This window comes from Microchirus variegatus, assembly GCF_963457635.1.
Source record: "Microchirus variegatus genome assembly, chromosome: 17".
Taxonomy (NCBI): domain Eukaryota; kingdom Metazoa; phylum Chordata; class Actinopteri; order Pleuronectiformes; family Soleidae; genus Microchirus; species Microchirus variegatus.
Genome location: NC_139818.1, coordinates 6773443 through 6797637, shown reverse-complemented (window position 1 = coordinate 6797637; position 24195 = coordinate 6773443). Strand labels below are relative to the sequence as shown.

The 24195-nt window shown below is 38.6% G+C and overlaps 2 protein-coding genes across 2 annotated transcripts; one reads left to right on the top strand and one right to left on the bottom strand.

Moving 5' to 3' along the window:
* The first annotated feature begins 8811 nt into the window (after positions 1-8811).
* On the top strand, positions 8812-18013 carry LOC310939426 (potassium voltage-gated channel subfamily A member 7-like). Its single transcript, XM_083904180.1, has 3 exons — positions 8812-9044; positions 9268-10037; positions 15569-18013. Exons 2-3 carry the CDS (start codon positions 9354-9356, stop codon positions 16472-16474), a joined length of 1590 nt encoding a protein of 529 aa, XP_083760306.1. The 5' UTR covers positions 8812-9044; positions 9268-9353; the 3' UTR covers positions 16475-18013.
* A 3816-nt stretch (positions 18014-21829) lies between these two features.
* Positions 21830-23273, bottom strand: fgf21 (fibroblast growth factor 21; the record flags this gene model as incomplete). The annotated part of the gene is made up of 4 exons (XM_083903399.1): positions 21830-22120; positions 22660-22763; positions 22961-23038; positions 23126-23273. 4 exons carry the CDS (start codon positions 23271-23273, stop codon positions 21830-21832), a joined length of 621 nt encoding a protein of 206 aa, XP_083759525.1.
* Positions 23274-24195: the final 922 nt, after the last annotated feature.

Sequence of the window (24195 nt, the reverse complement as noted above, 5' to 3'; positions counted from 1 at the left end):
ACTGACAATGAGACACAACACCACTGTACAGGGACTGACATCATTGGACGTCGTGAGGAAAATATTAAAACCCCAAAGTCTTCCAAGAAACTGAAAGACATCTCATGTAAGTTGTGACAGGAAGTTTTAAAAAAAAGTATAGTGATATATAATATATAGATATAGAGAGATATAGATATACTGATAATCTATCATTTCAAGGACAATTGTAACTGTGTCATGATATTTGAGAATGGCGAGGTGATGTAAGAGCTGGTTTACTTCCTCTTTGTGAAATAACCTTTTATATTCTAGAAACCAGAGCTGACATAGCATACTTTAAAATGGTATTATAAATCAGGTATAATTACTGCACATTATGATATCAAATTAGCATTGTCCTTTTAGAAAATGCTATGAATCATGCCCACATTGGAATGTAGACTGATGAGTCATGAATTACCACTGTCTGTTTCAAATGTGTGTGTGTGCTGTGGTTTCTCTACGTTGCTGTATGAAACTGAAATAATTTAAAGCCATTTTACAAAACCACAATATCTTCTCATTGCTTTATTTTTGTCATAAAATGAATACCACGCGTCACATGTGTCCTTACATTACAGATCATTTATCGAAAATCCAAATACTCAATAATTAGGAATTACATTTGCTCCTTCAGAGTTAAAATAACACTCTTAAGATAAGATTTAAGGAAACAATATTAGCAACAGACACAATAAACATCAACATGAAATACAAACATTACAAAAATAAATAGAATGTAAAGTATGTACAGAAAACAGTTAAAGTGACCTTTAACAGAAACTGATTACATTTTGCATCCTCATCTATGAGGAAATGTCGGCAGAGGCCTCTTTCTGGTTTTTGTCTTCTTTGTGCAAAAATATCACCACCTCCCTCTGGTGGTGATACACAGTAGTGTCTGCTTTGGCACATTTAAATGGATCCTTGGCAAATAACAGTGAATCTGAACAACTGGTTTGATTCCTTATTTATGATATGTTTACGTTTTAATTTTTGGAGTTTGGGTTAGGGAGTATGATAGTATTACTCTAACCTCTCTTTCATCACAAACAGTCATTAAATATTATATATTCAGTCATTTGCCGCTGTTTGTTATGATTTTGCATTTAAAAGAACAAATAAAGCTCTGAAATGTTTTAAAGAATGCCATTAAATGCTGCTTCCTCTGGATATTAACATATTCTGCTGCTTATATGAGTCTAAGTCACAGGTTTTTATGGGTCCCCAAAACATTTGCAGAATTTTTCACTTTTAGCCTTTTAGTTAAGATTGGTGTGCATATGTTGTAAATAACATTAAATATTTCAGTTTAAATTAATTTACTCAACATCATTTGGAAAGGATTTGTTCACCAGTGTGTGTCGACAAAGCTGGTCGTTGTGTGTTATTTGCTTTTATTTTTACATACACACTGTAAATAAAAAACACTATTATAGCATTTCAGTTTTACATAATTTTCTGTGTTCTTGTTGTTGGTTTGTAGAATTTCTGTAAGGGTTTATGTCTAAATACCTGGGCCTGAAATGAGCTTCCGCTGTTTCAAAGATCACTACCACTGTGTTCCAGGTAATTAAAGCTTTATGGGACCAAAACATGTGAGTGTAACTAAAAATAAATGTGAGTGTAAATAACTAAAGCACATTATGTCACACACACACACACAAATAGAATGCAGTTTTGGAAATGTATGTTCGTTAGTAGTGTATATATAGCAATGATGTAAGTAAACGTTACACACTGCAGCTTTAACCAGTCTTTTCTTTTATTTCAAACTCTGCCTGTTTGATTTGTATTTAAGAATCTATGTATTCTACGCTTCAGTCACACCTATGACTTAATATATATTATAAACAGAAAGTAAATTCACAAATGCATAAAATCAAAGCTGGTCTGAGTGAAATCCTTTAGCAAAAATCTGTGTTCAATTTGTGTTTATTTTGGGGTGACCTGATAGCTGTCATACCCCATATATATATATATATATATATATATATATATATATATATATATATATATATATATATATATATACACAATATATATATATATGCAGTGGTATGCAAAAGTCTGGGCACCCCTGTAAATGTCCATGATTTTCCTTTATAAATCATTGAAATCATTGATTTCAATACCTTTAGCACTAATTATTGGTACTCAAAATTGGTTTGGAAATCTCAGTGACCCTTGACCTCCATACACAGGTGAAGCCAATCATGAGAAAGGGTATTTAAGAAGGCCAATTGTAAGTGTTTCTCCTCTTTGCATTTTCTCTGAAGAGTGGCAACATGGGAGCCTCAAAACAACTCTCAAATTACCTGAAAACAATGATTGTTCAACATCATGGTTTAGGGGAAGGATACAGAAAGCTATCTCAGAGATTTAAGCTCTCAATTTCAACTGTAAGGAACATTATGAGGAATTGGAAGACCACAGGCACAGTTCTAGTTAAGGCCTGAAGTGGCAGACCAAGACAAATCTCAGATAAGCAGAGGTGAAGGATGGTGAGAACAGTCACAGTCAACCCACAGACCAGCTCCAAAGACCTACAACATCATCTTGCTGCAGATGGTGTCACTGTGCATCGTTCAACTATTCAGCGCACTTTACACAGGGAGATGCTGTATGGAAGAGTAATGCAGGAAAAGCCTTATCTCTGCACCTGCCACAAACAGCGTCGCTTGAGGTATGCTAAAGCACATTTGAAACAAGGTGCTGTGGACTGATGAAACTAAAATAGAGTTAGTTGGGCATAACAAGGGGCGTTATTATGCATGGCGAAAAACAACACAGCATTTCAAGAAAAACACTTGCTACCCACAGTAAAATTTGGTGACGGTTCCATCATGCTGTGGGGCTGTGTGGCCAGTGCAGAGACTGGGAATCTTGTTAAAGTTAAGGGTCACATGGATTCCACTGAATATCAGCAGATTCTGGAGAACAATGTCTAGAAAATCAGTGACAAAGTTGAAGTTGTGTCGGGGCTGGATCTTTCAACAAGACAACGACCCTAAACACTGCTCACAATCTACTAAGGCATTCATGCAGAGGAACAAATACAAACGTTCTGGAATGACCATCTCAGTCCCCAGACCTGAATATTATTGAAAATGTGTGGTGTGATTTAAAGCGGGCTGTCCATGCTCGGAAACCATATCAAACCTGACTGAACTGGAGATGTTTTGTAAAGAAGAATGATCCAAAATACCTTCTGCCAGAATCCAGACTCTAATTGGAAGCTATAGGAAGCGTTTAGAGGCTGTTATTTCTGCAAAAGGAGGATGCACAACATTTTTATTTTGTGGTGCCTAAACTTATGCACATGCCTAATTTTGTTTAAATAATTCTTGCTCACTTTATGTTAATCATATAAACTTTATTTCACTTCTCAAATATCACTGTGTTTGTATCATATATGATATATTTAACTGAAATTTCTTATCCAAACAACCAATGATTTATAAAGGAAAATCATGAACATTTACAGGGGTGCCCAAACTTTTGCATACCGCTGTATAAATAATGTTTAGACTCTGCACCTCATGGTCAATATGCCCCGAGCAGATGGTCACCAGCTCGACTCTTGGCCAGAAAGACCTTTGCAGCACGTCTATGTCTACTCTCTACTGTCTCCACCTCCCTGTCTCTATTCAAATTATCACAAAAAATATACCTTTACATCTATAATTTTCTTTTTACATTGTGACACTGCTCCAGAATGTGACATGACTCTCCCAGTATCAGGCTCTGATAGTAAATGGAGGCCCAGTATACTGCAAGACTTAGGGTGATGTAGCAAGTTGCAGAAACTGACAGGAAGTTAGGCAATTTTCTTGACAGAAACATTTAAGCAATTTAACCCAACTTTAAAGGTAAAGAGCAGAGGTCTTAGATTTGCATCGCCTATCAAGTTCTATTTATTGATGAGGCCAAATGAAACTAATCAGGTTGTTCAACTCCAGGAATGTCTGAGATGACGTACAACTTCATTATACAATTTTATACTTTCATTATAAATAAAACTTTCCAACTACATTGTCACTTTAGATGACATCACCATGGCTTCCAGTTCCACTGTGAGGAATCTTGGAGTTATGTTTGACCAGGACATGTCATTTGATTCACACATAAAACTGATTTCCATCAGCCTTCTTCCACCTGCAAAACACCTGAAAATTAGAAACATCCTGTCCTTAAAGGCCACTGAAAAACTAGTCCATGCTTTTGTTAAATCTAGATTAGATTACTGTAATGCCTTATTAGCAATTCTGTTAAAACCCTTCAGTTAATGCAAAATTCTGCAGCACGAGTTCTGACAGGAACTGGAAAGAGAGACCATATCACTCGCATTAAAGCTTCTCTACACTGGCTCCCCGTACAGTTTAGAATTCCATTTAAAATCCTCCTCCTCACATACACAGCACTTAATGGTCAGACCCCTATATACCTGAAAGACCTTTACCTTACTGTTTTACCTTATCACCCTAACACAGGGGTCTGCAACGTTTACTATGAAAAGAGCCATTTTTGTCCTCTCTCCACCCAAATAAAATTAATCTGGAGCCGCAAAACCTATTTGACCCATAAAATTAGATTATATCACATATAACTTAATTTAATGCAGATATACTACATACAAAATAATGAGTTTGTTGCATTAGGAACTACAAAAATAAAACTGCTGACATTTAATTGCTGTTTATAGCCAACATTTTATAAAGTGTAGAAAAAAAAAACTGAAAAAAATTCTATACTACACAGAATTCCAAGTTAAATTTTTTTTTTAAAGTAACTCAATTTGAAATAGATAATGCAATATTTGGAGTACAGTACAGATGGAGTAAATATGTGGGTTCAAAGATGGACAGGAAATTGGATGTGATGCACAAAATGCACATTTTATCACCTTGATTTATAAATAATAGGTGTTCACTTTGAAATAAACTTTTTTTTATTCAAAGTTACTACAAAGGAGCCACAACAGAAGGCTTGAGGAGCCACATGTGGCTCTAGAACCGCAGGTTGCAGACCCCTGCCCGAACAGATCATTTAAATCCCAAAATACAGGCTTACTAGTGGTTCTCAGAGTCTGTAAGAGCAGAATGGGAGGCAGAGCCTTCATACCAGGCTCCTCTCCTGTGGAACCAGCTCCCAATGACAGTTCAGGAGGCGGAGCCTCTCTCTGTATTTAAAGTTAGACTTAAAACTTTCCTTTTTGATAAAGCTTATAGTTGAGCTGGCTCAGGGAAATGTAGACCATCTCTTATCTATTCTCCTATAGACCTAGACTGCTGGGGGAATTCCTGTGGTGCACTCACACTCTCTCACACTCGGGGTATGGATATGACTCTGTTATATGTCATTAACCTTCTTCTTTCTCTCCCTTGTTTGTGTCTTTCCTTCTTGTCCTCTCTCTCTCTATGTGTGTGTGTGCTCATCTTGCAGGTTGCAGTATCCAGATCCAGTTTCAAGGCTATTATTATTTTCATTAGCAGTAGTATGTTATTGTCATTATTATTATGCTATGATTGAAGTTGATATCAGTATAATTTGTATCAACATTCCAAAAGAATCACTTTTATTTTGAAATTTGGTGAAATATTTTCACGATTATAATTGCGATAGCCTGATGGCATTTTGTGGTTTCATTTCAAGATCATCAGAATACTTTTATTATGCTGAAGGAAATTGTTTTCGTTACAGTTGCTCCATATCAGACTCAGCAAGTACAGAAAGAGCACACAAGTTAAAAATTTAAATTAAACATTTTAAGAATTAAAGGGCCCATATTGTGCAAAATCAACTTTTTAATAATTTTAGTACTGATATTTGGGACTCAGGGGGCCATATCAGTCCCCAAAATGTGAAAAAACACGACTCAGTCATGTTTTAGTGGTTCCACTTAGTGTAAGTATAGGCGATAAAACGCAATGTTTAAACCTCCCTCGGAATGACGACATAGCAAGCATTTCACCGTGAATGTTGGCACCCCGCCAGGCAGAGCTACTTCAGAGCTCCGCCGTAGCTCCTCCTTGTCCCTGTGAAATACGAGGGTGCAGGCGAGGGAGGAAGAGTGGCAGCACAGCGGAGCACAGTGTTTTACACAAACTTCCAGCCTCAGAGGATTTTTGTGTCCAGTGGATATATTTTATTTATGAAAAAAATGTTCACAAGCTTCACAAGCCCTTTGTTGTTGATCGTGTATGTAAATTCCTATGCTAGAAAAACAACTTGAACGCACCAGTTATGTGCCTGCAGTTAGCGAGTGACATGTGTGGATCAATAATATGAAGAGCACGCGTTTGAAAGCACTGCAGAAAGATGTAGATGTTGTCCTACATTTCTTCTCAACCAAAGGCTTCCTTTCTGTCGTGTTTCCACGTTCTCTCCTCATATTATTGATCCACACACGTCACTTGCGGCCGCAGTAACACTGGTGCATTCAAGGTCTTTTTCTAGCATAGGAATTTACATACACGCCGCGCGGCACATTAATCGTTTTTTCTTCGATTCTAATGTTTTTATGATCGCGAGAAGCCAAAATCGTGGTCACTCTATGCATTACGGTGAAACGCAGTAACAACGGGTAAAAGGACATTACTATGGGGTATACAAAGCGGGGGTTGGGACTACGGTGCATGACAATAGGTGATAAGTGGCGACAGTATGGCTGTGGATAGTAAGTTAGATCGACAACTCCCCTGGAAGCAGTGGGTGTGTTTTAACCTGGGTCTCATTCACATGTAAATGCAGGCACAAAACCGAGCATTCTGAAAAGGGTTGTTTTGGCAGGGTTATTGAACTGCTATTGTGCTTCATCCTTATGATATTTTGACTAAAGCATGACACAGACATGTTCGTTAGGGCATCAGGAACTAGTTTAACTTGGGGTAATAGGGTATAATATGGGCTCTTTAAAACATTTAAATGTAAACTATTTAAAAATTAAAAAAGAGCAACAAATAGAGTGCAAGAAATTAAGAATAAAATAAAATAGTGCAAAGCCCTTGTTTAACAAGAATGACAACAATGTACAATGTGTACAGGAAAGACATTATCAATTTGATAATGAATAAATACCGGACCGGATACCTCTACTGTACTACTACATATCACCTACTTTGGTCAAAGAGAGAAATTGTCTTTCAACTGGAAGGTTGTGGGTTCAATCCCCAGCTATAATACTCAAAATGCCAATGTGTACTTGGGCAATACACTTAACCCCACATTGCCCCTGACGGCTGTGCTGGTAGCATGTACATTAGTGATGGGAATTCTGGCTCTTTTTAGAGAACCGGCTCTTTCGGCTCGGCTCACTAAAAAGAACCGGCTCTTTCGGCTCCCAAGCGGCTCTTAAGGTTGTTTTATTGCTTTCATTAATTTATCAACAACAATATAAAATTATGCACAAAATTAATTACTAAAGAAAAAAAAGTTGTATTTTTATTTATATATGTTTATTATATAAATATGCTTTTATTTATACACTCCACATAAAATGTAAAACATTTATTATATAATACAAAAACAACTATTTACAATTCAACTTTTAACTATTTCAATTTTCAACTTTTTCCTTTTAAACAAATTTAAAGTGAAACACAAAACACTGCAAATCACAACATAATAAAATATAGATTAAAATATGCAAAACAAAAAGGAATAAAATGAACACCCAGATCTTTAATTAAGGTCGAGGTTGGCATTAAGAAATACCAAGTGCCTCAGCTGTGCAGGTGGTTTGTGGAGCCGGCTCTGTAGGATATTCTTTTCTTGCAGACTCTACACTCTGCCACTGTGTTCTCAACAAAATTGAAATGGTTCCAGATTTTGCTTCTTTTCCTGGTGTCACTCATTTTCTTACTATGGTAAAGGTATCTACTATACCTTTTCTAATGTGTCGATTTTGTCTCTTCTTTCTCCCTCCTGCTCTGTTCGTGTGTTACTGCTGCGAGTGTAACTACCGCCCCTCCCCCCGCTGCTCAGCGCAAACACAAGGCACACACGCATATTGACCAATCACGTGCGGTGTGAAGAGAAAAAAAAGTGAGAGAGAGAGAGAGAGTGAGAGTGAGTGAGTGACAAAAAAAACCAAAAAAAAAACACGGCTCCCAAGAAAGAGCCAGCTCCCGTCGTTCACTTCAAAGAGCCGGCTCTAAGAGCCGTTTCATTCGCGACCGACCCATCACTAATGTACATAGGCATGAAAGATGCACTGTATAAATGTGTGACTGAATGGACATAAATTGGTGACTGGCAAAGCTGTAGTCTAAAGCAGATTTTGAGTGGTCATCAAGACTAGCGTCTTATTAAATACCGACCATTTACCATGTACCATTACCTTGACTGAACAGGTGATTTTTTTCCAAAACGTTGAACTTATTTTTTCCCTTGACTAACTAGGGTTAGTTTGAGACCCCTGCATAGTATAAAGTGATAGGAATACAAAACTGGTTCAGCTGATCCACATATCAAAACTAACCAATTAAAAACTATGACATATTTGTGATGTACTAGAAAATATGGATAAACTCTTTCTTCAATAGACATGAAATAAGACTGAGGTACATCTGTCAATCAGAGTACCATGCTTGTTAGAGAGGGTCACACCACACGGTGCCAGGCAGTGGTGACATTTGATAGTGAGAGTGAAGGTTGTCTTTTCCCCTGGCCAAAATGGAGGGAAAGGACAGGGAGGGGTTGGAGGGCTCCAGCAGAGATTGGATTTCAACAGGACAGCATTCCCAAAGAATTTCAAGATAGACAACGTGAGGCAGCGAGGGACGGGGACACGCTTGTGGATGTTCCCTGAAGCAAACAACTGGAAACACAGGTGGAGCGCAACTTACTCCAAGTTTAGCTGGACTGGCAGTGGACGTGTGTACGAGTGTGTGTCAAGGACAGCAAACAAGAACCATGTATATGACAGATGGACATGTTGACAACCTGAGGACCCACAGAAGACCAACAATGTGATGTTTCCTCTCCACCACTCGTATCTGTCAGCAGCTGTTGTACATTTAGTGAGTAAACACATTCATTTGCTCTGCACTAACATGGTTTGCTCATGATTTCTATCCACAGTAATCCATAGGTCACACTTTAAATACACTTTGAGTATATTTATTTTTTATTTTAAACCACCTGACACTGCTATAGTATCTTTCCTTACAGTCATTGTCTTCTAATGCCATCCACAATGTTTATCAACTGGAAACTATTGTTGGAATATCACTCTGGTTTCAGACACGGTTTTCTTTGCAAGTCCAGTTGTTCTCCAAATTCCCTGGAAAGTGTTTTGCTGCATTCCCCGCACTGGGATACTGAAAGGGATGGACAGCAGTGACCCGCATGAGGTTGAAAGAGAAGGCACGTGGAAAGAGAGTGATGGAGAGAAAGATAAACGGCTGAAGAACCAGCTCAACAGGGAGGAGAAAGGAGAGAAGGAGATAAAAGGACATGAGAAAGAGAAGAGGAAAGAGAACCGAACTGGGTCTCTGTGGAGGAGTGGATGGGCATTGAGTGAAAGAATCGCCATAAACGTATCAGGGATGCGTTACGAAACCCAAGTTCGCACATTGGCCCAATTCCCTGACTCCCTGCTCGGTGACCCCAGCAGGAGGTCACGGTACTTTGACCCTCTTCGAAATGAGCTCTTTCTGGACCGGAACCGAGCCTGCTTCGATGCCATTCTGTATTTTTACCAGTCAGGCGGGAGACTGCGGAGGCCAGCAAACATACCGCTGGACATCTTCATGGAGGAGCTGATGTTCTACGAGCTAGGGGAGGACATCATAAACCGCTTCAAGGAGGATGAAGGTTTTCCGAAAGAGGAGGAGAGGCCACTGCCGTCCAATGAAGTTCAGAAAAAACTGTGGATGCTCTTTGAGCACCCAGAGTCATCATCAGGCGCTCGCATCATAGCCATCATCAGTGTTATGGTGGTGGTGGTGTCCATCCTCATCTTCTGCCTGGAGACTCTGCCTGACTTCAGGAATGAGAAGGAGATGCGGGAGGTAGGATATGTGATGGAATGATGTTTTTGAGCAAAGAGGTTTTCAGGGTTTCCAAACTTCAAAAAAATTCCAGTCAATGACAGTATGAGGGGAAACAATGTCAATTTTATGGCCTGATAACAAAGTATTACTTTTATCCTACTAAGAGTACACAGCTAACCTGATCCTTCACACACAATGGAGTCACATTTTCTTTCATATTTATGTGTTATGCTATACTGTATGTTTTTGGTGACAGTGATTTTACAACAGCAATGCTGATACTGAATCTTGTAAATATTCTTCACTTTTACAAACGACTTTAATACAATTTACAGTGAAATTCTAACAATGTAACATTGAGAAAATGGGGTTGAATTAAAACAAATTTCAAGGGTTAGGGTTGAAAAATAAGTGTTGGACCAATACTCATACTAAATCTTGTAGATAAATTAATATTCTCTAATTTTACAAAACGCCTTAGTCATTCGGACTTTCTTTGGATAATTTAGGCAACAACAGTAATATATAAAAATAAAAAGTAAGAACATTAAGAAAATAGGTGTGAATTGAAACAAACAAAGTCTCACTGCTTTATAGTAACTTGACTCAAGTTACTATAAGGTATAATGCCTTGAATGAAGTGTGTGTGACTGCTCGTGTCAAAGGGAAACTTGATAACATTGGAAGCTGGTGTTTAAGGGTAAATGGGCGAGTTCTTGAAAACTAACGAGGAGAAATACTGACACGGAGGAAACTATTACCCAATATGTCTGGAAGCAGACCAGAGAGAGAGTGAGAGAGGGTGAGAGAGGCTTATGGTGTGATTATTTTAGTCGGCTGTTAAATTTGATACACTGGATTCAGGAAGTGGTAAAGTGTACAGGGGGTATCAGGTCGGGCCTGGAGTACAAATAAAAGGAGAAGAAAGCAAAGTCCTGGTGAACAGACGTTTATGTGCGTTAATAGAAGGTCACACAAGTGACTGGACACACAGATAAAGGGCGGCTTAAAAGGTCTCACAGCATGAGTAGCATACACTGGGTCATGTTAACACATTCCTCTAGGACTGCTGTGCTAGGCCAGGCTACCATTGCACAAGCAAGCTGCCAGGAAACTACTGTAACTTATTCCTGTGTGGGTCATCTGCAGACCCACTGAACTACATTGGCCACGCTACATGGCTGCAGTGGCGAGAGAGATGGGATAGTAACCTATGATAGTAGCGAAGGTGGAGATGGATGAGGAGCGGAGCAGCAAGACGCTCTCATGTTTCCCAGTGGAGATCTCACAGGTTATATTTAGTCTTAGGAGAACCCTTCAAGCAGATCAACACATACAAATGTCCACCTTTTGAAATAAACACTGCCACTGGCCTGTTACTGACAGCTACACAGAATACTCCAGGTTTATTTAAACAGTGCTGAAACTGAAACTTTATATATTTACACACTGCCCGTTACAGTAAATGCTGAGCTGATCCTTTCATGTCTCTATCATAAATGTTCATGATGTGGAGTGAAAGGCATTTTAAATTGATGATGTAACACTAACTGACACGCAAGATAGAAGGACAGGACATCCATGACTGAAATGTAATGCTGTCGATGTCAAATATAAAGTTGCCAAAAGCGAACATAGGCTACTGAAGTACATTGGTGCAATTAGCTTAGCTTACCAAACTGATAAGAGGAGTCAACAGCAGACTTGGTCCAGTATAAGGCTGTCTTCAACTTTGACGATCTGTCCCTGGCTAATGGTCCGTTCCATTTGTAGTCATTTCCTGAAGTCAAATTTCCAACTTCGAAACTTGGAGCAACCTCACTAACCCCGCTATGGGATACTTTTACCGTTAATAGTACTTCTGTCTTATTTGCTTTACAGTAAATCAGTCATACCCATACTACTGTTAAATCTTTGATTTTGCTATGTTGTATGTGTGCGCAAAATGTCATGTAGAGCGTTGTTATTAACTGGTATTGCTACCAATGGATAGCCCAAGAAACGTGGTTCTCCTTCTTCCAATGTTCCAGCAGGCTGTAGACCAGGGTTTCTCACTCCTGGTCCTGTGGAGCCGCTGTCCTGCATGTTTTAGATGTTTCCCTGCTCAAACACACCTGATTCAAATGGTCAGCTGATCAGTAAGCTCTGCTGAAGTCTGATAACAACCCATTTATTTGAATCAGGTGTGTTGAAGCAGGGAAACACCCAGGACCAGGAGTGAGAAACCCTGCTGTAGACTCAGGCCACCTTTATACATAGCAGGGTATTTAGAGAAACAAATAAACCCGCATAAATACACAGTAGAGCAGCGTCAAACCTGTGGGTGGCAGTGTAGGGAGAAGGATAAAGCCATGCAAGCCAATCAGAATCCTCAGAATCAACAACAACTAATAAAACAAGTTCTCATGCCATTTCTCTGGGAGGACGACTGCTTTATCGAAGTTTGCCCACCAGACTGCAGTTTCCCCAGGTCGGATCCATTGTACATTGTACAAAAGCGGTTGCGCAAACGTAAAAATGAATACCACCTTAACAGCATCCATGATAGCCAAACAAACTGTAAATATAGGGCGCTCACATATGATGTTAAGCATTTTCTGGCGCATAATGTGACGCTTGAGAATCTAAAAGCCTGTTCCTCTCAGTTGACACAACAACACATAACCGGCAGGATCATAAATCTCCACTTTGTTAGTGTTAAGAAAAAAAGGGATGCTGATCACAGCAGGCGCCCTGTTCTTTAGGGCCATTACCCATAACTTAAATTCTGATTTCAACAAAGTATTTAAATTCATATTTAAACTTTGAAGTCCCTTATTATCACTGGACATTTGAAATCAACTGTGAAGGGAAAACTTTTTAAGGAATTAAATCCTATTGGTTTTTAAATCAATCTTAACAAATGCATTACGTGTCTTTGTATGAAAGTATGTATGTATTGATTGATTGATTAAATAATGTTTTGGTATCCTTAGCACTTATATCTATAGCCAGATATAAAGTCTAATGTTATCAGTCAGACATTACCATATCAGCCTCAGGAGATTATTGGTGTACAAATACAAATACAAATAAGATGTGTCACATGTCAGCTAGGCCACCATCAGAAAACAAAAAACACTTAATTACCATATTGTGTGTATTTTGCTTAAAATACAATTTTGCCGACACGGTCATACACTCATCCTTGTTTCTATGTCAAACATCAGCACTTAAGTTCATGCGTGAGAGTATGGAGGGCAGCACCAGCCCTCTGGCTTCCACAGATTGGCTTTGATTGTGATTGTCTTATCGTTAGAGTGTGGCCCCTCAATCAGTTTCATGCGGCTAACAACTTCAAATCAAGTTGAATGAATTATTTCTGTCTTTTTGTGTTATTTCATGAATATGCTTTTATATTTTGGTAAATATGTATATAAATATATATATATATATATATATATATATATACATATATGAATACATATAAAAACAGTTTTATTTTTGTTTATGATATGAGGATATAACTTTGATTAACTTGTTTTTCTTGACCCTTCCCCTCCTACATTCTGGTTGGCCCCTAGATCATTTCAGTTTGAGACATGGATGTATGGTTTAAGATCCCTGTCTTCTTCTTCATCTTCTTGTTGTTCTTCTAATAATTTCCAGCAGGATGTACACAGAGAGGTGCAATGCTGCCCCTATAGTTTTTCCCAACTGTCTTACACAATTACAGAATTACAGGACAATCATTGTCCCATATTGACTATAAGTGGAGAAAATAAGGAATGGATGGCATCTGCTCTGTCAGTTGGAATGCCCTTGTTTTTCAAAGTCACGACCAATTACTATTAATTGTTAATTACAATTAACTTATTTTCTCACATGTCAAGAAACTCATCAGCCATCTATTATATAAAATATCTTCATTTTATTTATTATTTATTTATTATCATATATTTATTTTTGGAAAAATCTGGTCATGTTAAGCCCAATTTATACTCCTCCAATTTATACTCCTCTGCGTCGACGGAGAGCCTGCCGGGGAGCTTTTAATTTTTATTGAGAATTTTACCTCTGCCTCTTACCCTGCCACAAAGGTGCATCAACACACGTAAATACAGAAACAAATATAAAATACATGGGAGTGACTTTCAAAGCAATCGGTCATTTTCTTTTACTCAATCAGGTTTTTTGTTTTGTCGCTGTTCAGTCATATATATAGTCCATCTCTTTATTTCTCCTTGAACTGAGCTTCCTGTAGCCTTAAGCGGTGTGTAATTTTTTCCATTGTGTATATTTCTTCTACCAGGTGAGTCCATTGGTCTTGTGTAGGGATATCTTCCCTTCCACATTTCTTTGTGATAGCTTTCTTACGAAATATTTTTTAAGTGTCCGTCACTCCGTCAAGGGACAACGGAGACGGCAAGAGCTGCGACTGGTCCTCAGGACAGGCCGAGTGAAGCTGCTCTGTGCTGGCTCACAGTGCGCACCGAGCGTCCACAGAGGTGGGGCAGATCACCGCCGACAACGTCGCTGCCAAACTATAAATACGTCATTTCTTAATACACACATCACATGTTTAGACTCTAAATGGCCAATTACTCGCCTCAAATTATCTTAAAACTGCGTTCCGTGACACAGAAAAGTGAGAAATGGCAACTGTTTCAACAACAGTCTTTCTCTCTCTTTCTCTCTCGGACGCCAACAACCTTGCACAGCGACCCCTACTGATCGGGCGGGAAATTGTAGCGCGTATCCGGCAGAAGTATGAAGGCTTGAGGGGTCTCTGTGGTGACGCAGTCGGATAACGCATTAAGTAGTCGGAGAAGTATAATGTGGCCTTTATAGTAAGGTAATGGCTTTGGGACCAGACAAAGAATGGTCCAAGAAGACCCCTTGAGAGTTAGAGGAGGGATGGTTTGATTTGTAATGTATACATATTTAAAAGAGGTATTATTTGTGTGAGGTACTATTTGAAGAACGGGTGTCATGGTTCACCAATGGAGTTGCTTTAGTTTAGTTTATTATTACATTAAAAGTACTGTGTACAGTCAATGCGATGTCAACACATTCTCCAAACACTCAAAACTTCACCTTCAATAAATAATTGATAAATACATCCAGAGGAACTCTACTATGTGCTACTGTTTAGCAGTTTGATGGTCTGTGGGTAAAAGCTGTCCTTCAGGCGACTGGCGTGAGCCTTGATGCTCTGCAGACGTTTCCCTGAGGGGAGCTAAGAGAAGACGTTATAATATAACCTGCAGGGTGGTGAGTCCTTGTTGGTGCAGTGGGTGGTGTAGATGTCCTGTGGCAGTGGTGATCCGATGATTTTAGAAGCAGATTTCACTGTCCTAGAAGCAGATACCGCTATAGTGATAGACCGGTAACATGTTCAGGGTGTGCTCTTCCTTTTGCTGCAGCCACCATGTGGAGAATAAAGTGATAGACAATGAATGAATTACTGATTTGAAGAACAATTTGAAAAAGCAGTTGTGTGTGTTTGTTGTGTGTTCTCATTATGTTGACTTTGCTACATGTTTAATTTTCTCTTTTCTCCACTCCAGGAATATTTTTACAGGTATCACTCCCATCCAAAGAATGTATCTGAGACCATGCCTCCTCCACAAGGTGTTTTTCATGACCCCTTCTTCATAGTGGAGACCATGTGCATATGTTGGTTCTCCTTCGAGCTTGTCATGCGCTTTGCCTGCTGTCCCAGTAAGATTCACTTCTTCAAGGACGTTATGAACATTATCGATTTCAGCGCCATCCTACCTTATTTTGTCACTCTGGGAACAGAGCTGGCCAAGGACCATGATGCCGGTCCAACAACATCACTGGCCATTATCAGAGTCATTAGGTTAGTGAGAGTATTCAGGATCTTCAAGTTGTCTCGTCACTCTAAGGGACTGCAGATTCTCGGTCAGACACTGAGGGCTAGCATGAGGGAGCTGGGCCTGCTCATTTTCTTCCTCTTCATTGGAGTCATCATCTTCTCCAGTGCCATTTACTTTGCTGAGGCTGACCACACTAACACGGCCTTTATCAGTATACCACACGCCTTCTGGTGGGCAGTTGTCACTATGACCACGGTGGGTTATGGCGACATGTTCCCAGAAACAGTGTGGGGTAAGCTCGTGGGCTCAATGTGCGCCATTGCTGGCGTGCTCACCATTTCACTGCCAGTGCCTGTCATAGTATCCAACTTTAGCTACTTCTACCATCGGGAGACAGAGTGCGGGGATCCAACTGAGTACACCCATGTCAAGACAGCACTGTGGGAGGATGAAGAGCCTGAAGGAGAGGACACAGATGAAGGAGAGGGGGATCAAGATGGAGATTATTATGCCATTGAGGACAACTGTAGCCCTCTCAGTGGGACTCTGCTGGGTGCGCTGTGTACAGGTCAGAATTCAGAGCTCAGTGGAGGAAACATGTATCTGAGGGAGCCACTGGTCACTCAGGTATAAGAAAGTTTTTTGGTTTTTTTTGTAATTCAAATTTGTATTCATTTTTTTTTGTCATGTAACCAGAGGGATACATTTCACTAAAAAACAATGATGTAAGAACATGAATATTAAAGTGATAATTCTGTTTTTTGAAGTGCTATTGTGCCGCCATCATCAAAAACCAGCCTAAGCCGAGAAGGCTTGTAGTGGGGACACCATTACAAAAAATATTTTAGATATTATATTTAAAAATATATATATAATCAGCCATGTAATGAAAACGATTAAGGCCACATGTGAAATAAAATAAAATAAATGTATTATTACTAAGAATTTAGATGTGTCCCATGGGGCCTTAATTCTCCTCTTTGTTTTATCCTCTTCTTAATTTGTTCTTGGTAAGCACTAAAAAAAATCTAACTTTTTTCACAAGTAAGATTGAACACTTTAAAGTAAGTATTATCTTAAAGTGAAGTAAGATACATCTTACTTTAAGATTTAATTACTGCAATCTAGAACAGCCAAAATGTTTGCATGAAATATTAATTTCAAAAATTCTAAAGCATACATTCTTAACGTTATCTTAATCACGTAAAATGAATTTTAAGTCAACATTTCCTAAATGGCAGAATATCTTTGCTTGTGATCAGTACAACACTTAGGGCTGTTTCTCCTCATTTTAAGCCACAGTTCAGTCTAAAAGTGGCTGTAGATTTACAAGCTAAGTATTCAAACTAACCAAAATGTGCTCACCCCACTGACAGAAACAAGAACATTTTAATCAAATAAAGAATGTTTGGCTTTAATAAGTTCGAGTAGGGCTGTTTTTGCAGAGTGCAAAACTTCCTACATCAAAGTCCCATCACACACACATGAGTTGTTGAGCCACTGCTGCCTCAATCAGCAAGTTCAAAAGTTTTACCTCAGGATTTACCTCAGTGACACAATCACAGTTTTCTCCATGGACTCTGGTGCAGGAGATGAAGTAGTTTAAAAAACGTGGATGCTCCCTTCAGCTCATCCTGCGGCAGATATTTGTTGCTTTTCTCATTTCTTGGAGCACCTACCCACTAAATAAACCTGAAAATCGTGCTTTATACATCAAAAGACAATAAAGAGGTTTTACATTCTCAGGGTTATGATGAAAAAGGTTCATGTAATATAAGCTGTTTTATTTATTAACGCCGTCAGCTTGTGTTTGAAATGAAAGTGAGTTTTTCAGAATTTCCGTGCCCCGAAACTGTCATGTCTTAGTACTGTCACTGTGATGTGTGCAGTGGGATCATGTGGATGACTGGACATCGGACGCTGTGTCATTAAAACTCAGGCAAAACAGCAGAGGAGCCGTCCGTCACCGTGTACTGACAGATGGACGCTCACATTCTCTGCATTCTTATGTACAAGGTTCACACATCTGTAGTGTTGGCTTCTGTGACCTGAAGTGCCTGATGTGACCTGCCGTAATATGACACATGCCGTGTTTGTGCCAGACAGGAAAGGTGAAATAGCTATTTATTTGAATCTGCTTAATCATGTACAGTGTTCTTAATAAAGACTGTATTTTATCCATTTTCTTTCTTTCTTTTTCTTTTTCAAAAAAAGCTAATTGTTGACAGAGGTAATAATTTTGTCTTAATTTGGATGATTACTTAAAGGGGAAATAAGTAGTTTATAGTGCCATCTAGAGGAGAGGCTGAAATTTACAACAAAGACCTGCTGCTCTGCTCACCCCCTCCCTTCCCTGAGCGCTACGGTATCCGCAGCTGGTCAAATGTCGTCCTCGTCGTCTTTCTCCATGTCAGCAGATGAGGTTCGTGAGGCGAGGAAGAGGGCGAGCTACCGCAGCCGTAGCAGACGAAGCGGAGAGAGTGGAGGCGGGACTTCCACTACAAGTAAAGAGACGCTTGTTTTGTTCTCTCGCGTTTGTCCTTACAGGCTCCGGTAGAAACATGGCGTCTCGCTGCTAACAGTGGCTATGCAACCGGTCCGCGGTCATGTTATTTAACATGACTTTTTGAAACACTACGAAAATGAAACAAAAACTATTATACAGCGACTGTATAATAGTCGCTATTTAACTGTTTGAAAATAGCATTTAAAAATGTTATTCAGGTTAAGTAAGGTGTCAATTCATACATTATTTAAAGATTTACCAAATTAGCATACCTTAAATATAACTAAGCATTTATTAATAACTGTTTAACCTATGTTTCCCACTTTATAAGAAACATTAATAAGGGGTAATAATCTATGAACTCATAGTTAAGGAATGCATATTTTACACTTTAACCATCAATTATTACTGACATTAGCCATTTATAGACTTGAATAATACTGTATAATCAATATCTTCCTTAATGTGTATGACATGAATAAATGGTTATATGAATGAACTGTTAGTAAATGCTTATCAGAGCGTTATGTTATTTAATGTACTTTCATTGTAAAGGTGTGAACATTAAACCTTGTAAATGTGTCCACTGAACACATCATTGTTGTTGTTGCTAGGATATGGAATAGACTAAACAAGAGACTAAAACAGCCATAGCCAGAGTTTCACTGCTGAGGCTTCTCATCTTCAACATTCATTTTGTCAATGTGTCACTGACCTTTGCCGCAGCCACTAATCTGCTATAAGCAGCAGCTTCCAGCAACAGTGCTCATTTTCTCTGCAACACTTCACAGTGACGAGCCATGAGAGATTATCTGACATCACGAGTGTAAAGTGCTTCATATATTTTTTTTTTTTTTTTACTCATGTTAGTCACATTCGCACAGTGAAAGGAAGAGAGAGAGAGACAGTAGCCAGGGAGTGAAACTGTGACTGGAAAAATCTGTTTTTGTCAAAGAAGTGAAGTTATTTTTGTAACATGTGAAACATGGTCAAAATTCAAAAAAAGTTAACTTAAAGTTTTAGTCCAGACCAGTATAGACCACTGAGGTCCAGGATGTCACCCTATGTCACCTGTGCTTGGTTCTATGGAATTAGATTTGTGTCAATATATCCAAACAACACTTTTTAAGAAGCAAATACATATCGATTTAATCATTAAAAATATTGTATTTTATTGTTTGAAAATACACTACTGCCTCCTGATTGGAGCCCGCCCGTAAACAAAAAACCACGGTGCAAAGAGGAAGCACAAAGAGCAAGTGTATTTTCAAACAATAAAAGATAGTTGTTTTTTTAATGATTAAATCAATATTTATTTACTTTTAAAAAAGTTTTGTTTGAAAATATTGACACAAATCTAATTCCATAGAAAGCACGAGTGGATTTAATGCGTCAGCAGTGAGTAATACATGTTTGTGACCCGATTCAGATCACTTGGGTCCCAAAATTCAGGCTTACTTGTGGTTCCCAGGGTCTGTCAGAGCAGAATGGGAGGCAGAGCCTTCAGTTACCAGGCTCCTCTCCTGTGGAACCAGCTCCCAATGACAGTTCAGGAGGCAGATACTCTCTCTGTATTTAAAGTAAGGCTTAAAACTTCAGGTTTTAAGGGTGCTTGCTCATTGTGTGACTTGTCGGTTTTCTCTGCTGTGCATGATGTTGTCATTGTACAGTGCCTTGAGGTAATGTACATTGTGATTTGGCGCTATACAAATAAATTGAATTGAATTGAAACAGTACTGGGTATCAAAAGCCATTCTGAATAAATAAACACGTTTTAAGTTTAGATTTAAAGAGGCCCTGGTCTGACCACAAAGCTCCACTGTGCTCGCAAACAGTTAAAATAACATTTTGAAACATTTTCAGTAAATAAGAGATACCAGATGTTATCAATGTTCATAACTTCTATTTATTTTAATATATATTCCATATTAAAATAACTATAAATATGAAAACCAGACTAATGTTACACATTACCAACTTGTATATTTAGATACAACATACAACATTTGCAACGATGATTTAGACTTCAAGCACAAAGCCCATTTTATTATGCTGTCGTAAGTTAGCGAATATAACTAATTAATTTACATTAGTAAAAAAGTATAGAAAAAGAATAAAAAGAACACTTCTAATAGATATTTTATTTGTTCTACAATAAAATACAAAAACTCTAGACACTTGCTGTCAATGATTATTCTGCACCATATTAATGAATTGGACAGATAACCTAAACAATTGTATGTGTTTACTAGGACTTCTCATGAGATGGTGGTATGCAAACAAATACTCAAAATAAAAACTAAGAAGTGCTGGACAGGACCAGCCCATTTCCAGCAATGGTCGCAGGTGAGAAACCAAAAAGATTTCTCTCAGTGTTTGTTTAACATCCTGTAAGGAAAACATGTATTTAAACATATTCCTATCTAACCTATAACTCTATGGAGAAGGATCACTGGTTCAAATTCTATGACCGTTAAAGGGCCGGGGTGCCCATGAACCATCATTGGTCCCCAGATGCTGATACGTGATACCAAGGGGTCAAATTCACTATCAAGAAATAGTGTGTGTGCAAATAAAAAACGTATTCTAATTCTTACTTAACAATAACTTAAAAAGAAAATCAAGACAATATCTAACTGTTTAAGAATTGAGGATTTTAAAGTCTGGTTCGCTCAATCCAGAGATGGTCATGAGTGTTTCAGGAGACCTGCTTTCTGTCCACTAGAGAGCGCCCCTGCTCTGAGCCCACGTGTTTCACTCCTTCACCATTAAAGCGGTCATCACTGGTCAGAAATGCAGTGCAGCGTCACTTCTGGTTTCTGGTCTTGTTTAACGAAGTGCCTTTGCACGAAAGGCTTTTTACAAATGGGTAAGTGACAATTTATGTGGTGTTTATTTTTTTTTATTTGTTCATTCCGAACATTCTCTCCAGACTCATAAACACACTTTAGTCGTACAAACATGAGCTTCCTGGGATCCTAGGATACCAAAACACATCACGCTAACCAAAGAATCCCACATCCTGTAGCTGTACATTTCTACGCACATGTTTGTATAGCATTAGTGAGGACATTCATTTACATAATGCATTCTTTAGCCTAACCCTGACCTTAACCATTACAAAGAAGTGGCTTACCCTAACCCTAACCCTAACCTAAACCTTACCCTAAAACCAGGTCTTAAACCTGAAAAATATAATTTACAGGTAGTCAGAATGTGAGGACCAGCCAAAATACAGAGATAAAAAATAAATAAATAATAAAATAATAAAGATACCCATACAAGAACACACACACACACACACACACACACACACACACACACACACACACACACACACAAATTTAACTTAACTTAAATAAATACGTTACAATAATGTATATCATTGATAAATAAAAAGACTGAGCTGCTTGTCTCATGACAAAATCAAGTCCGCAGGTTCTGACTGATTCATTCATTCATTCATTCATTCATTCATTCATTCATTTTTCCACTGAGAAGTGAGGACTTGCCATAGAATTAAGGCCCATTCCAAAAAGGTCATCCGAGTCCACATTGAAATGTCTCTGGCCGCTCGTTGGTTGCACTGACACAGACTCTTTTGTGAGAATATTCCTCAGAGGCAGGAATCGAGTGAAAGGCACCGATTGTCGACCCGGGGAATGTTTCGGTGCCAGAGACACAGGGAATCCATGGTGGGAGGACAGGAAGCGGGTATATCCGTCCGCCAGCAGCAGCTCCTGGAAGGTGCAGTCAGCTTCTGTATAGTGACTCTGGAAGGGAACGACAGATGCACCTCTGAAAGGCTGATTTTCAAATTTCCACTGGTGAAGTTCATCTCCAGTTGTTTTCCATTCAAAACTAAATATTAACTACAGTATGACCCTCTAATGCAAGAATGACAACTTAGAATTTAACAGTTTCTGACACTGTGCAATATAACACTGTAATATCTTATGTGCAATCCTGGTTTACACTGTAAATATGAAGATCATACTGTATGTCCTGGTTATAAACCGTGTAATCCATTCTAATTTTATCACTATCTTCTATGCACTATAGTACATTTCATTTTTTCATATTATCTATTACCTTTACTGTCTTTTCTACTGTGACACTGTACATTTCCCCATTGTGGGACTAATAAAGGATTATCTTATCTTATTTTATCTCTTATCTTATCTTAGCAACTAATTGCATCTTTTTAAATTACAACTTAAATGCTCTATTGACAGATGTCAGTAGTCTTGTCAGACAATGACTGGAAGGGACAATGACTTTCTGAAGAGTTTAGAGTCCTTTGCTTTTGTACCTGTCCCCTCAAACTGCCTTTGCTGTCAACGCAGAGAAACAGAGCTGATGAGTGTCCCTGGATGACGACGTGGCCTGGTTTCACAGATTTCAGCTGCAGCACACCTGAAAACACAGAAATATCTTTATTAACCTCCCCTTAGACTTCATTTTCTGACCACTGAAAGAGAGAAAACTTTATTTTGTTTTGCTTATCATTGTCTTGTGTAAGGGGGCACATGATGTAAAATGATTATTCTGTTCCATATTTTGTAAATGTCTTTTACTATGTTTGGTATTTGATGCCCGGTGACGATACTTACTGTAAGGTGTCTGAACATCACTCCCTGACACTCTCCCGTCCTGCGTCATCTGCAGATACATCCCTCTTCTGTGGTTATCTGCAACGAGAGGAGATACTTGATTCAAGAGGAACACTGTTTGACTATTTTTGCACTGCAACTTTGTACGATCTGAGTTGACATTACCTGTGTAGAGGTGGACTTCTCTGATGTGATTGCTGAAGGATAAAAGTGGGTTGGAGTCAGTGAGATAAAATGACCGAGAGAAGGGAAGTGACATGATGAGAAGGAGAGACGACAGGTGAGGGAAAGGTCTACGTTGAATTAGAGACATTTGGAAAATAAATAAATAATAAATAGAAATAAATAAAATATAATATAATAAAATAAAAATAGCGCGCTCTGTACAAACAGGTTATTTTCTGTCAAACTCTGAACAGGAGCACGGTGAGTGCCCTTTTAAAGGACTTCGGGGAAGGAGGTCTTACTTCAAGAGAGACACATATGAGTCAGACATTTCTACATGATGAAACTGTAGAGGAAAATGTGTCTTCACAAACTATGTATGGGCTTCTTCCGTGTTATTTACAGTAACAGACGTTGCTCATATACGCTTAGGTTCCCATTCGGTCAGGTGATCTGAATTCTTCCATGACAGTGGTCCCATCTTGTTCCATAATGACATACCACACATTTAATGTACTTGTACTGTAGTTATTCCACAACTGGCTCATTTATATATCCTCACGATTAAGATATATAGAGATATAATTGTATATTTTATGAACTTTCACTGAAAAAAAAAAAAAAATATATATATATATATATATTCTTTTCTTTAATTTTAACATTTTAATATTACCTGAAACGGGCACTATCATTAAGCAGGAATAGTCTTTGCTATGTCCAGACAAAACAGCTTCCGCCGATTTTCCAGTCACACTTGCACTTAGAAAACATACAAATTTCACAACCGCAAGCAAACTGCGTCATGTTAACAGTTATGGGAGGAAGTGATGAGCTGCTTTTGGACTTTTATGGTGTTTATACTACTTTGATTTGCACAATGTGAATGTTTACAGGATTGCAGCTGTGCAAGTCACGAGAGAGGCTGGTGACATAGCACAGATGTGTGCTGGGTAAAGGGGATTGATTCTGGGTCACTGCACCGCTCAGGTGTCAGTCATGAATTTCAACAATTTCCCCTTGGGGATGAATAAAGTATTTCTATTCTATTCTATTCTATGACAGTGTCA

What these genes read in the sequence shown, in the direction of transcription:
- LOC310939426 (XM_083904180.1), top strand. Translation starts at nt 9,354, where the DNA reads ATGGACAGCAGTGACCCGCATGAGGTTGAAAGAGAAGGCACGTGGAAA. An exon ending in ATGAGAAGGAGATGCGGGAG is followed by an intron (nt 10,038 to 15,568) that starts GTAGGATATGTG and finishes TCTCCACTCCAG; the next exon opens with GAATATTTTTACAGGTATCA.